General features: G+C 34.7%; 2 protein-coding genes across 3 annotated transcripts; both read right to left on the bottom strand.

The window, feature by feature from the left end:
• Positions 1–2,546: 2,546 nt before the first annotated feature.
• Positions 2,547–14,025, bottom strand: LOC118049902 (urease accessory protein G). Of its 2 annotated transcripts, none has more exons than XM_035060069.2 (7): positions 13,808–14,025; positions 13,529–13,711; positions 13,381–13,441; positions 12,749–12,950; positions 12,334–12,455; positions 12,109–12,213; positions 2,547–3,092 (listed from the first exon to the last, which is right to left on the bottom strand). In XM_035060069.2, the coding sequence occupies exons 1-7, from the start codon at positions 13,891–13,893 to the stop codon at positions 3,042–3,044; spliced, it is 810 nt and encodes a 269-aa protein (XP_034915960.1). In that variant the 5' UTR covers positions 13,894–14,025; the 3' UTR covers positions 2,547–3,041. The 2 variants fall into 2 exon arrangements, with proteins under 2 accessions (XP_034915960.1, XP_034915959.1); XM_035060068.2 differs by lacking the exon at positions 2,547–3,092 and adding an exon at positions 10,513–10,863 and having other exon boundaries at positions 13,808–14,023.
• Positions 5,199–9,467, bottom strand: LOC118049901 (pentatricopeptide repeat-containing protein At5g48730, chloroplastic). The gene is made up of 4 exons (XM_035060067.2): positions 8,894–9,467; positions 7,819–8,248; positions 7,008–7,414; positions 5,199–6,563 (listed from the first exon to the last, which is right to left on the bottom strand). The coding sequence occupies exons 2-4, from the start codon at positions 8,230–8,232 to the stop codon at positions 5,849–5,851; spliced, it is 1,536 nt and encodes a 511-aa protein (XP_034915958.1). The 5' UTR covers positions 8,233–8,248; positions 8,894–9,467; the 3' UTR covers positions 5,199–5,848.
• Positions 14,026–15,521: the final 1,496 nt, after the last annotated feature.

Here is a 15,521-nt window from a genome sequence, read left to right as displayed (position 1 = left end):
TGTTACTGTTAACTATTAAGAACTAGGGATGGTGGAATTTTGTTAATACATCCAAAATGCTTTTCAATCATAGCATTGAAGAAAGAAAGCAGCGTGGTAGCTTGAGAATATAAGAGAGGGGGTAAAAATGGTGATGGCCAAAAAAAAATTAAGGGATAAAGTAAATTAATGAGAACTAAAGTAGGCAAGTAATGATGTCCAAAAAAATTCAAGTAATTTAGGAACAATGTTTGTGTTTGATAATTGATTATTCTCTTGATTCTAGCAATTTGATCAATTCTTTCCAGCTAAGGTGCTTAGTAGATCAAAGTACTTGGTAGCCGATGTCTGCAAAAATTCACATTTGATAGATCCGAGGACTTTTAAATATTTAAGTAAGCATTTTTTCTAAAAAGAGAAGACAATGATATTTTAGATAAAAAAATGCTCTAAAAATTCATATATAGCAGAGAATGAAGACTGTGAACCTGAAACTTAAATGATTCATGAGGTATTTATTGCTCACAAGTCTTATTTTTTTGTGAAGATAAGGGGTTAAAGTGTAATTTTACCCTAATAGTTTTAACGAGAGATAAATATTTCTAACATATGCATTAACAAGATAAATATATCTTACACAAACATTAATATTATGGAAATATCATCAATCATTATGAGATTTTTATACATTATCTCTTACACAACATTAAAATTAATAAAAAAATATGATAGGTCCTCGATGACTTTTATACACCTAAGGATGGTAGGGATTGTATAATTAAAAAAAAAATGTAATGAGTCCATAGCTGGGCTCTCTCCTTGGGTCGAGCCCATAAGGGGTGGGCTTTCCCCCCAAGTTGAGCCCAAGAGAGTTAGGTTCAAACACGTTGCCTGAAACCTTTGATTTTTAGGCTTTTAATGAGGGTTTAAGCTCGTTAAATTTGGGTTTATCAATAGGAATTAGAGATTTCTTAAGAAACTAATCCTCTAAAATTTAGTGATATATTAAAAGGTCTTAACATTTCACTATAGCAATGAACAACGAAATGCCAATGACTTTTACAATTTGATCCTCAGGTTTTTAATATAACTTCATTCTTTAAAGTCAGGTTTAATATGTTTAGACTTCATAATTTATTTTCTATAAATTTATCCTAATCTTATAATCTACATTTAGCAGGTTAACCCAATTAACTCTGGTCATTTTTCTTGTTTTTTTTCATAGTTGATTTATTTTTCAAATTCATCCTTCAGTATTTGGTTTATTGTGAATTTAGATTCATATTTTTTTCTTCTTTATATGGGGTTATCAAGGCTTCATGACCAAGGTCGCGAGCTTTGCGGGTTAATCAAGTTAGCTTGTTTTTTTTTTTTGTCCTTTTTAATTGAATATTTTCTTTTTAATCTCATCCTTCAAATTGGGTAAATTAGAATTTGACTTTTTTTTTATGGAATTATCCTAGTATCATTATTCAAGTTTGACAAGTTTAACCTAGTTAACCCATGATATTTTTTTATATATTTTTTCTTAATATATTTTTTTTCAATTTAATCTTTTAATATTAGGTTAATTGAGAATTGTGCTTCATGATTAATTTATATTTTGCTTTTTATAGGGTTATCATGGTCTCATGATCCGGGTCATGAATTAACCCATTTGTCTCGGGGTTTTTTAATCCTGTTTTTAATTATTTTTTAATTTTCATCCTTTAATATTTAATTAATTGAAAATTAAACTTCATAATTTATTTTGATTTACTTTCTATGCGGTTATTTCAGTCTCATGACTCAGGTTTGATAGATTAACTCAGGTTGACTTGATTTATTTTTCTAGTTGAATTTTATTTTCAAATTCATCATTCAATATCGAGTTAATTGAGAATTAAGGTTAATATTTTTTATTGTTTGTTTTTAACAAGGTTATCAGTGTTTTATGATCTAAATTGCAGATTTGACAAGTTAATCTAAGTTAATTTGAGTAAATTCGAGTTGATCTAATATGTTGTCATCTTAATATTTTTTAAAAAATATATCTTCTTGAGTTTCTTTAGCCAAAATATATTTTTATTTATCATTTGGGTTGTCTTTGGACTTGCAAACTCAACCATGTCATATAACATCTACCTCCACATAATTTATTTATTTTCCTATTAGATAACATATTAACAAAATCTGAATATTTTTTTAACATTTAACAAAATTTTGATTTGACTCCAAGCATAGCGCGGAAAATTACCTAATGCTTTACTAAAAGATATTGTATTTATTGTATTTTTTTACTAAAGAAACTCGTTTATACAAGTTGATCCAAGTCAACCCGTAAAAACTCAAAAAAATATTTAAAGTTTTAATATCTCACATAAAAGAGTTAAAAAAATCCATATATATTGAAACAATAAATTTTAATATCCTTCTATCAAAGTTCATATTGTTTTTTTTTTTTTTAATTTAACCCTCTAATTTAAAATTTTTGAAACGCTAATTATAGGGGCAAATTGAAAAAATATAAAACATGTAAGACCCATTCATGCTCTGATAGTTGTGTTGATGCTATAGTGCAAGGCTGGTTGTGATCGAAACATCAGTAATCAATTATTGCAATCGGATACATTTATTTCAAGCTCTCAACTCGCTTCAACTAAACATGCAATACCCATGTTATCACCTTTACTTCTAATAAAGACTCAAGAAAGCACCAAATTAATTAGCTGAAACCAGATTGAGACAGAGACATGCCAGGTCAACCTTCGGATGCACCAGATCAATGGCGTTTTTTCCCAGTAGCTACTTCCCAACCTTGTAAAAACGTGTCTTATAGCCCAGCGGGCAGGACATTGTTACGCTATCGGCGAGGCCTCGAATTCGAACCCTACTATTTTAACCATTTGGGTGGTGGCCCAGTGGTAAGAGCTTGAGACCAAGAGGTTTGCTCCCTTTGTGGTCTCAAGTTCGAGCTCTAGGTTGCTCATATGATGGCCACTGGAGGCTTACATGGTCGTTAACTTCAGGGCCCGTGGGATTAGTTGAAGTGCACGCAAGCTGGCCCGGACACCCACGTTAAACTAAAAAAAAATGTAGTTCACAATTTCCTCCATGCCAAGTCCATGATTCACCTGCAGGTACATTATGAACAGCAAAGGAAATAAGCGCAACCTTAAGAGAAGGGTTATAGACATGATTTGTCTCACTGTATACAGAGCAGCTCACAGCCTGGCAGACCAAAGAATTAAATCGTTCAAGAACCAAAACTATGAGAAGATGAGATGTCCACAAGCATTAGTGTTAACAAGCATTGAATAGTTGGATAGGGCAGGGTCTCTGTAACTAAAGGATAGCCTAAACACGAGCCATACTCGGAAGAGAGAATTGTGAAACAACCATCATAAGAGAAAAAAGGCTAGATTCCATGAACAACAGCAGAAGAAAGGAAAGAATATCTTATTGAGGCAGAGCTATTTGTTTCACTAAACATGCCATGACCAATCGGAAGTGGAATGTCCAGCTGTACACCAGGATGAAAATATATGGATTATGTATATTTCCAAACAAACCAGTAAAATAGATCAATTCATTGTGCAGAAATCTGCAAAACATTTCTTGTAAGCCCACATGTTATACGACAATTGTGATTCACCTATTATGTTGTGTGCGCGCATGAGTGTGTAGACTAGACTTAAAGAACCAAAAAGGCACCATTATAGACCCTCTTTTGACTGTGTAGATGTCATTCTTTATGAGTAGAAGCGGTGAGGCAGTGTTATGTGCTAGTGATGCTGCATTGTAGGAAGCAACAGAGAGAGGCATGGGGGGAGGAGCGGACAATCTGGACAGGGGATAACATGGTGAAGGGTGAAGACATGAGCATTGTATAGGGTGGCAACCCTAATTCATTCTGGGGTGCTCCATGAATACTCTAGAGACATGCCCCGATCAGATGGCAGCACACGCAATCCCTCAGCATTGGAGAGACTTGGTGATAGTACCCTCCACCATTGCTCAAGTTGACCCCTGCCGCAATGTTCTCAGCTGTCAACACTGTTTACACCATCTCTAACTCTCTCTATTGCATTCTTTCCTGTACTACAACATCACAAGCATACAACAATGCCTCCCTGCTTCTAATTGGAAAGAACCCGTATCGCAAGCAGTGTGGTCTGGCACTTCAAACACGAACTGGGTTGGTGAAATTTGGCGTGTTCTTAAGATTCTATCCATTTGTATTGTTTCATTTCTTTTCTTTTCTTAGGATTGATCTCCTAATTCATATCTTTTCTTTTCTTAAAATTGATCTCCTATTCTATCTTGTATCTTCCAAAGCTTTAGACAACAAATTACAAGATTGTCGCGAGCTCGCCATAAACAAATGCAATCAAACATGAGAAAGAGGGTGCTATACTGACCTGAGCAAAAAAAAATGGCCCTCCATCCGGCATTCTAAGTGCATCACGCTCCATCACAAGCTGACTGTGCAAGAGTCTTGTTGATAACCTACGCACAATTAACTCGGACTTCTGTAATTTCATTTCCAAACTTGGCCAACCTGAGAGATAACAGAAGAAGCAGCTATGAGAATGAGAAAACATACAAGGAGATCAGCATGGGTGATGCCTGGGCCACCTTTCCGAGGAATTTTATCACCGCCAGATACATCTATTATATAGATGATATTAGTCAGCCAGTTCCCTGCTGAACACCAAATAGCACCATTTCAAGTGTAATCGATACAGTGTATATTATGTAAGGGCAACTCTTCTTATCAAGTCAGTTAGATAGAACTGCCAGTGCCAACAGGGCAAAAATTAACTTTGACAGAGACAATTTACAGTTTAACAAATATGTGGTGTGGTAAAATCGCTCCACCAGATTTCATTGAAATCCCTCGATAATGAGGATTGGTTTGCACGGATCCTCTCCTCAGTGCTCTCCAAGAACTCACCAGCATTTGTTAGAGAATGCCGATTGGAGAGTTATACGGGCCCATATTTTCTTCTGAAATGTTAGTCTAGTGCTGGTCATTTGCATCATGGCTATGGTACACCCTCCCGTGGTCCTGATGGTGGTGGTCGTGTGTATAGTGATCTAGGGAAGCCATTGACTGAAGTCTGCTAAAGACTTCCCCGTGGTGACTTGTGAGTGTACAACAAGAAAATATAAAATAAACTTGAACACTGAAACAAATTATAAAATTATAAATATTTGTTTTCCATACATTGTCTAAGTAAAAAATTATATATAATTTAAGTAACTTAAAAATATAATACAATTATTTATTTCCATGTTAATGGAATTCTATCCACACTTGAAAGTATTCAAACAATTAAGATTATATATCTCTCATTCTGTTAGCTAAAACCCAATGGTCCATTCACTTAATAGGAAACAATTAAAACACAGAATACATTTCAGGCTGATGATTATCAACACAAACAAGTTCTCTAAAAAGTTAGGGTTCGTGTTGATTTTCATCGACTTCCAATAAACCTGCCAACCAGTGCAGAGACCCTCTTAGATTCTGGTGAGAATGTCTTCCCAACTTGTGTTTAAAAAAACATATAGGAAGTCAGACAAGCACAATCTCAAGTTCTCTCACAGAAAACTCTTGCACGTCCTCTCCTCTGTTGTCTCTCTCACAGCAATTTTTAATAGTTAAGTATCAACTTCTGAGATTGCATCTAACTCAAGCAGTCTACATTAACTTCAGAATCTTTCCCTTCTCTTGCTTTCTTTAAAATCAATGTACATTACAGACAAAATGCTTAATAATGGAACTTTTTTTGTTGAGCAGAATCTGCAGATGCACACACAAAAATGGTATCACATGCTAACAGATTATGGACATGAATATAGGATACAAAGAGAGCAATTCCCATCAAAAATCAGGTTTCTTCTTCTGAAACCGAGTCACCTCAACTGATCCAAGAAGGTTTCGAAGCTTCTTTGCGTGGCTAGTCATCCCCTTTATGGAATAAGCTTTAATCATTGTTCTATATGTAACTTTATCAGGCTTACACCCTTTCTCCTCCATCAACTCAAGCACCTCTTTCATCTCTGCAAAGCATTCCAGCCTACCATATGCATCCACTAAACAATTAAAAAACACAGTATCCAAAGTTACATCTGAATTCTCAATGAAACGAAGAACACTCCCGATTTTCTCAGGTTTCCCAGCTTCCCGATAAGCTCGCACTAGAGAGCAAAGTGTAACACAACTTGGCTTGATCCTCTCTGACCGCATTAGCCTAAACAAATACTCCATCTGTTTTAAATCCCCTGCTCGTCCAAATGCATCTATCACCACATTGTAGGTAACAATGGTCCACGAGAAGTGGTATCTTTGCATGTATTCCATGACTGCACTCATTTTCTGGTAGTTTCCAGCTTTTCCATAGGAATCCAAGAGAATGTTGAATGTTTTAATATTGGGTTCAATCCCAGCACTCTGAAACTTCTCATAACAATTCTCCATCATTTCCATTTGTCCGCTGCCACCAAAGGCTCTGATTGTTGAGTTCATGGTCCAAACATCAGGTTCACAATCCTGCTGACTCAACATCTCCATTAGTGTTCCTTCCATCTCTGCAAACCTTTTAGAAAGTAGAAATAATGAGTTGCATCTCCACAATGGAGTAGTAATATCACGCTCCATCTGGTTGCCAAAAACACCAAAACCAATTGCTTCCCATATGGATTAGGTGACAAATGCATGAAAGATAAACAAAACCTGCGAAAAATGGCAGCAAAGGAAGCGTTGAATCAGAATTGCGAAAGAGGGTGCAATAGAGAGCTGGAGACAATGGGTAACAACCGTTCAATTATCAGATGCACAGTGACTGCCTTTCTCCTCCCATCTAAAGGAACTGAAATATCCTGAAAAAGTGAGGCAATATTTTTTCCCTGCACTTTGCTTTGATGCTTTCAGTGGACTAGCTCGTGGGAAGTTAAGATCAATACTCTTTTCCCATTGCATTCTTGGCAACCAGATGGAGCATCAAAAAACTTAAAGGTACCAAACAGAGTAGCTGAGTTACATTTTTGCTTTGCCATAGGCATCGATGAGAGTATTGTACGTGACTGTGTTGGGTCTGATTCCCAAAGATTCCATGTCAGAAAGCAGCACCTGCACTTTGTCAAAGGCAAAAACTTGGAGGCATGATTTTATGAGGATTGAATAAGTGTGGACGTCAGGTCGGCAATCAGGAGTGTTTTTCATTTCCTCCATAATAGAAAATGCTTTGTCAAAGTGACCACTTCTTCCATAGGCAGACAAAAGAGCCGTGTAGGATTCATGAGTCACAGTACAGCCTTCATCAATCATAGCTTGAAATAGTTGGTGGGCCTTGTCTGGTTGTTTACACTTTCCGAGCATGACGATGAGTTTGACATACATACCAGCATAAGGCCTGTACCATAGCTGCTCTCGAAGTAGTTCAAAAACCTGACCATAATCATCAAGTCCTCTACTTTACTGTGATTGTAGTTCAAATACTAAGAGCAAATATGTTCAACTGGACAAATCACTTTGAAAATAGTTCCATCCCCAAGCACACTTATATTATACAAGAAGGGAAATGAAGGATCAAAAATACAGTTTGGATGGCAATGTAATAAATTCCATGAAACATACAAGCTAAATAAAATTCTCTATGACAAGAAAAAGCATGGCCTAGCGGGCGGTTGTGTACCCAGTAAAATTTCCTTGAGTGAAGCAGGTTCCAGCCTCAGTGACTCCAGTTTATTAGTGACTCAATGGACCTCCCAAGACCAAAAAAATCTCAATAAATAAACAAAGGCAGAAGACCACAAAATAAATAAATAAACTGAAAGGATAGACCCACCAACCTCGAGAGCAGAAGCCCAGCGCAATGCGGTGATTCTTTCATGAAGAGCTTCAAGGACAGTTTGCGGAAGCAATTTCTTTGAATTAGTAGGACCTCTTTTCTTCTCAATTACAGCTTTAGTAGCCTCTCTTCGCAGAATCACAGATATCGCCTTCTGTGACGCAATTTTCCTGTTAACCTCTTCTTTTCTCTCTTTCTCTTCTTTCTTCTTCAGCTTTTCCCACTCTATTTCCCTTCTCGTCATCTCTCCTCTCTCGCTCCTACCTATAGCAACATTATTGTTTGTGGAAGAGGAAGGGAAATTGGATTTGGTTTCGGGCCTGGATGCACAACTTGGTGTCACTCTCGACTTTGTTTGCAGCTTCCGGTTAAATGGTTGCTGGAACAAATTTGTGGAAGGGGACAGAGAAGCCATAGTTTTTTTTTCTTTTCTGGGACCATATCACAGCAGCAGCGACAACAGAGAAAGTGAGATTGTAAAAGCATAACGAAAGACATCTATATCAGAAAGGTAATGTGACAAAAGCTATCAAACATCAGCATCTCATCACAACAAATTAAGATGTCTTAATATTATATATTCCACCGTTGTTCCAGAAGCTCGATGAGCTTCGGAGGCAGAGTATGACATCAACATGCTTGTGTCCATGAACTGACCCCGTAAATAAGTACAGCATACAAGAAAATATGCAGGAAAAGAAATTTAAGCAGCAGCTTTAAAATTATTTCTCCAAAATAGAAAAAGAATTCAGAGAACATGCTTTTAGATCAATTTTACAGCAGCTTCAAAATTATTTCTTCAAAATAGAAAAAAGGAACAAAAGAACTTGCATTTAGAGCAACTTAACAGCAATGCATCACACCATGGAAACATGAGTGCTGAAAAACCATGCTAGACAAAGGTGTAAAACTGAGAAGACATTTAATCAAAACACGGAACAAAAAAGATTGCCCCGAACAAACAAACCCTAATTTCGCTTCAATCACGCATGATTTTCAAAAATTCAACATTACACCCCAATTCTAGGGTTTCTAAAGTAGAAGCGAAGTTACTGAAAAGGTAAAGCAATAATCACCTGAATTACGAAATTGAGAGGCTAGGGCACAATTTTGAGACAACTAGTGACGTCCTGGCCGCACACTTTATCTCTCCGAGTTTTTTTTTTTTTTTTTTTAATTTTTGCAAATCACAAAATCAAAACGAAATGAAATTTGCCATGGAAGTTAACAACTCATTGGAAATGTTGACCATGACAGCATGCTATTCTGCTTCAATAATCTCCCTGTCTACGAATTATCTTCTCTCTGCTATTTTTTATTTCGATAAAAATTTTGGTTACTGAACATGAATGAGTAAAATATACGGGGATACTACAGGACACATCTCTCATGTAAAAAGTATAAAAAACTCTTATCCTTTTATCATTTGTTTTTAGATAATAACGAAAAGATACTTTTATAACCCAATTCTGTGTTCTCAAAAAAACAATTATAAAAAATACAAGCAATTTTGTTGGCAAATAGATTGACGAGTGATTTAAATGCATACATTTGAGATGGAAGAATTAAGCTGAATCTTTGATAAAATTAGAAACTTAATTGAGATACTCTTGAAGAACCTGAATGTAATTTAAATATATACGCGTCTGGGGTCTAAAGTGTTGCTTCGTTATTATAGCAGGATCTAATATCATAGTGTTGAGTCCTGCTTATACTAGAATTCAATCGCATGGGGTCTTGTTAGATCCATTAAAGTTGGGTTTTGCCCCAACGAATATCTATGATTTTTTTTTTCTTTCATTCGGTACAAAGCATATAAATAGATAAGAATTTTTTTTACATTATATAAAAATTAGGTAGTGATTTTTTTTATTTGAGATTAGATTGAATTTTCTTATTAAAATATGTTTATTTTTATTTTTTTAAAATTAATAATAAAAATTAATTTTTTTCTTTACTTTAAATTAAGATTTTTTTTCTCTTAATTTTTTTTTTCAAAAAAATTATAATTCTAATATTCTCATATATTAAAGATGATGGAGCTCTAAATAAATTTTTTTTTCATATATATATACTTTATATATTTATATTATATATGAGAATTTCTTAACAATAGATTCTTTTTTACTTTAAATTAAATATTTTTATTTTTTTATCTCTTGATTTTTTTTTCAAATTAAAAAGCATTCGAAAAAAATTATAAATTTAATATTGTCATATTAAAATTGATGGAGCTCTAAGTAAATTTTTTATTCATAGAGAATTTTTTAAACAATAATTTTTTTTACTTCAAATTAAGATCCAAGTTTATTGGTTCTAACACTACTGCCAGACCTAATAATAGTGGGTCTGGGTACACACCGAGACCCAACAACTATTTGACTTAATGATATTATAATTCTAATATTTTTTAATTTTTTTATATAAAATATTAAAATTTTAATTTTATTTTTTAAATTTTCATAATTTAACTCAAGTCAACTCGTGTAACTCAGGATCTGTCCCTTGATCGAGTCAATCCCTAGATCGGGTTTAATAACTATAATTGTCATTAAAATATATTTTTAATTTGTTATATTTTTTCAACTATTAAAATATGTTGAAAAAATCTATATAAATATTTTTTTTATAAAAAATAAAAATATTTAACATGCGGCGAAAAGCAGGTCACATAACTAGTACTGCCTTGAAACAATGAGATAAAAGGTCATGCTGCATGGCACCATGCTCTGATAGTTGTATCGATGCTATAATACAAGGCTTGTTGTGATCGATACATAAAGTAATCAATTATTGCAATCTCATACACTTATTTCATGCTCTCAAATCCCTTCAACTAAACATGCAATACCCATATTATCACCTTTACTTCTAATAAAGACTCAAGAAAGCACCAAATTAAGAAGTCACTGAAACCAGATTGAGACAGAGACATGCCAGGTCAACCATCTGATGCATCAGGTTAATGGCGCTTTTTCCCAGTAGCCACTTCCCAACCTTGTAAAATGTGGTTCACAATTTCCTCTATGCCAAGTCCATGCTTCACCTGCAGGTACATTATGAACAGCAAAGGAAATAAGAGCAACTTCAAGAGAAAGGTTATAGACATAGGTTGTCTCACTGTATACAGAGCAGCTTACGGCCTGGCAGACTAAAGAATTAAATCGTTCAAGAACCAAAAATATGAGAAGATGACATGTCCAAAAGCATTGGTGTTAACAAGCATTGAATAGTTGGATAGGGCAGGGTGTCTGTAACTAAAGGATAACCAAAACATGAGCCGTACTCGGAAGAGAGAAATGTGAAGCAACCATCTACTATAATCTCAAAAAGGCTAGATTCCATAAACAACAGCAGAAGAAAGAAAAGAATATCTTCTTGAGGTAGAGCTATTTGTTTCACTAAATATGCCATGGCCAATCAGAAGTGGAATGTCCAGCTGTACACCTGGACGAAAATATACGGATTATGTATATTTCCAAACAAACCAGTAAAATAGATCAATTCATTGTTCAGAAATCTGCATAGCATTTCTTGTAAGCCCACATGTTATACAGCAATTGTGATTCACCTATTATGTTTTGTGTGCGCGCATGAGTGTGTAGACTGAACTTAAAGACCTTAAAAGGCACCTATAGACCCTCTTTTGACTGTGTAGATATCATTCTTTACTAGTGATGCTGCATTGTAGGAAGCAACAGAGAAAGATATGGGAGGAGGAGCGGACAATCTGGACAGGGGATAACATGGTGAAGGGTGAAGACTTGAGCATTGTATAGCGTGGCAACCCTAATTCATTCTGGGGTGCTCCATGAATACTCTAGAGACATGCCCCGATCAGATGGCAGCACACGCAATCCCTCAGCATTGGAGAGAGTACCCTCCACCATTGCTCAAGTTGACCCCTGCCACAATGTTCTCAGCTGTCAACACTGTTTACACCATCTCTAACTCTCTCTATTGCATTCTTTCCTGTACTACAACATCACAAGCATACAACAATGCCTCCCTGCTTCTACTTAGAAAGAACCCGTATCGCAAGCAGTGTGGTCTGGCACTTCAAACACAAACTGGGTTGGTGAAATTTGGCGTGTGCTTAAGATTCCATTTGTATTGTTTCATTTCTTTTCTTTTCTTAGGATTGATCTCCTAATTCATATCTTTTATTTTCTTAAAATTGATCTCCTATTCTATCTCGTATCTTCCAAAGCTTTAGACAACAAATTACAAGATTGTCGCGAGCTCGCCATAAACAAATGCAATCAAACATGAGAAAGAGTGCTAAACTGACCTGAGCAAAAACAAATGGCCCTCCATCCCGCATTCTAAGTGCATCACGCTCCATCACAACTAAGTCAGCTCCAACTGCTGGTGCAAGGTCAGTCTTGTTGATAACCTACGATTGTACACAATTAACTCAACTTCCTGGTAATTTTACATTTCTAAACTTGGCCAACAAGATTGAATCTGAGAGATTGGGAACAGAAGAAGCAGCTATGAGAATGAGAAAACATACAAGGAGATCAGCTTGGGTGATGCCTGGGCCACCTTTCCGAGGAATTTTATCACCGCCAGATACATCTATTATATAGATGATATAGTCAGCCAGTTCCCTGCTGAAGTTGGCAGCCAAATTATCTGCACCATACAAGTTCAAGTAGATGTTTTCCTTTGCTAATCGATACATAAGTGTATACAAATAAATTTGTAAGGTAGCAGTACTCTTATTACTAAAACTCATCTGTCAACATGTTAGAAATAGAACTGCCAAAATTCTTCATCACTATCTAACTTCTGATATCCTAACATGAATAAAAACCACTTGCCTGGAGTAATATACAATAAAATTAACTTTGATGTGCAGCGATCATCAATTTAATGTCAGTTTACAGCCAATTAAATATGTATGGTGGTATTCAGTATTGAGTTACCTCCACCAGATTCACAAAGAAGAAGGTCTGCTTTGAACAAGTTAGAAAGCTCCTCCAGAGGGCCAAGGTTAATGCTGATATCTTCACGAATTGCAGCGTGGGGGCAGCCTCCAGTTTCAACAGCACGGATCCTCTCCTCAGGAAGTGCTCCATGCTTAATCAAGAACTCGCCATCCTCTTTTGTGAATATGTCATTTGTTACCTAAAATAACAGTATAACTCGTCAGCAATTAATCAATCTCTCAATCTACATGACCATGCATTAAAACAATTGACAATAGAAGAGAACACAAATTATGCCTCGTCTGAAATTTTAGGCGAAAAGCTCGTAGCCTAGCAACTTTGAGGCACAGGTATGAGGATCATTTGCAAAGATTAATAGCTATTTATGAATTAATGTTCTACATATCACCATAAACAAAAGAACAACGAACTCCTTTCAGGGCTGGGCTGCAGCTGCTAATTTGCTGCTTGAGATAAAACTGGGTTCATTGAGCTGGAACGTTTACGTTTAACAAGTTTGACGTTCATAATAATCAATAACTTCAAAATCAAATTCAACAAAAAATAAATCTCAAGAAGAACAATTAGCAAAAAAAAATCTCAAAATCCCATCTTAGATTATTACTCACAGCAGCAAGACTGTACTTGTCCCGCAACAATTTACACAAAGACAGCATCAAAGCTGTTTTCCTGACCAGTACAAAACATAACATTCAATCAGCGATTAACACCTAGAATTAAGTGTAAAAAGAATTAGAAGGGAAAATAGAGAGATACCCGGTACCAACAGGACCACCAATACCAACAGTGAAAGCTCTTTCATTGAAATCCCTTGTGAGGATTGGTTGTGCTCTCCTGCTAAAGAAGCCAGGAGAGTATATGGGCTCGTGTGAATGTGGTGCTAGTCCATCATGGCTATGGTACACCCTCCCATCTGGGCCTACACTTGATGATGTTTTCCTGCTCCATTATCAAGAATCACACTTGTATAAATATATATTTCAAACCATGAAAACAACAAGAACAAATGGAATGAATTGGAGATAAGAATCTTACTCATCATGGGTATGGTCATGCTGATGGTGCTGATGATCGTGGTCATGATGGTGGTGGTCGTGGGTATGGTGATCTTGTGAAGCCATTGACTGAGGTCTGCTAAAGAGTTCACCGCGGTGATTTGTGATGGTACAATATGTAAACCAAGAACGCAGGAAATGAACCTCGGTGCTGACGACTGAGGCACATGGAGGAGGGTGGGTGACAGTGCTATAGTGTTCAAAAATGCTTTACAAAATTATCACAATCTCATTATCAGTATCTCGATAACAACTTGACTCAAATTTTTTTAAAAAAAAATTAATTAATTTCTGTTTTTATTTTATATTCAATTAATTAAAAGTTAGGTCATATAATTTATTTTAAATGAGTCTATTTATATATTTATATTTTATGACTCGAGTCATGAATTTGATGAACTTGAATTTATTATATTTTTTTTTCTTTTTATAATTTATTTTTAAATTTTAATTTTATCTTTCAATGTTAAATTTATTGGAGATTAACCTTCATAATTTTTTTCTATTTACTTTTTATGAAATTATCTTAGTCTAGTTACTCGACTGCGGGTTTAACGGATTAACTCGGTTGCTTGATTATTTTTTTAAATGATTTTTTTTTTAATTTTATTCTTTAACATTGGGTTAATTGGGAATTATAATTTAATTTATTTTTTTGAATTTATTTTTTAAATGTCATCTATGTCTCATGATCGGATCATGAGTTTAGTGAGTTAATCCGAGTTAACTTTAACCTTTTTTTATTTTTTTTTAATCAATTTTTCAATTTCAATTCCATCATTCAATATTAAGGTTTTATTGGGATTGAGCTTCATAATTTTTCTTAGTTCTCTTTTTATAAGGTTATTTCAATCAATGACCCGTACCGCGGGTTTGACGAGTTAACTCGATTGCCTTGATTTCTTCTCCTTTTTTATTTTTATTTTAATTTCATCATTTAACATTTATTTGATTAGTAATTAGACTTCGTGATTTTCTTATGAGGTTATTTTTGTCTAATAACTCGGATCATGGGTTTGACGGGTTAACTCAAATTGACTCAAGTTAAGACCTAAGTTATTTTTTTTGTGTCCTTTATTAATTATTTCTCAATTTCAAGTATATCCATCAACATTAGATTTGTTTGGGATAAAGTTTCATAATTTTATTTTCAAATTATTTTTATGAAGTTATCACATTCATATGACCTAAATTACAAATTTGACGAATTAACTTGGCTGACTTGATTTTTTCTCCTATTTGTAATTGACTTTAATTTTTTCTAAAGTTCAACCGTAATATTGAGTATATTGAAAATTGAGTTTCATGATTTATTTTTGTTTGTTTTCTATGAAATTATTTTCATCTTATTACTCGGGTCATATGTTTAGTAGGTTAATCCAGGTTGATTCAAATCGTTCTGGATGTCTTTTCCTAGCCAATTTCCTTTTCAATTTAATACTTCAATACTAGATCAACTGAGAATTGAGCTTTAAAATTTATTTAAATTTGTTTTTTATTCAGCTTTCCCAGTCTCGTGACCTAGATTGCAGGTTTAGCAAGTTGACTTAGGTCGTTTTTTTTTTAATTTTTTCCTTCAACATCATGTTTATTAGAAAATAGGTTCATAATTTGTTTTAATTACCTTTTATGGACTTATCATGGTCTTATGACCCGACATGTGAATTGATAGATTGACCCAAATCAATATATTA

The sequence above is a fragment of the Populus alba genome, chromosome 2, assembly GCF_005239225.2.
Source record: "Populus alba chromosome 2, ASM523922v2, whole genome shotgun sequence".
In the NCBI taxonomy this organism is placed as follows: Eukaryota; Viridiplantae; Streptophyta; class Magnoliopsida; order Malpighiales; family Salicaceae; genus Populus; species Populus alba.
This window is presented reverse-complemented; position numbering and strand designations above follow the sequence as displayed.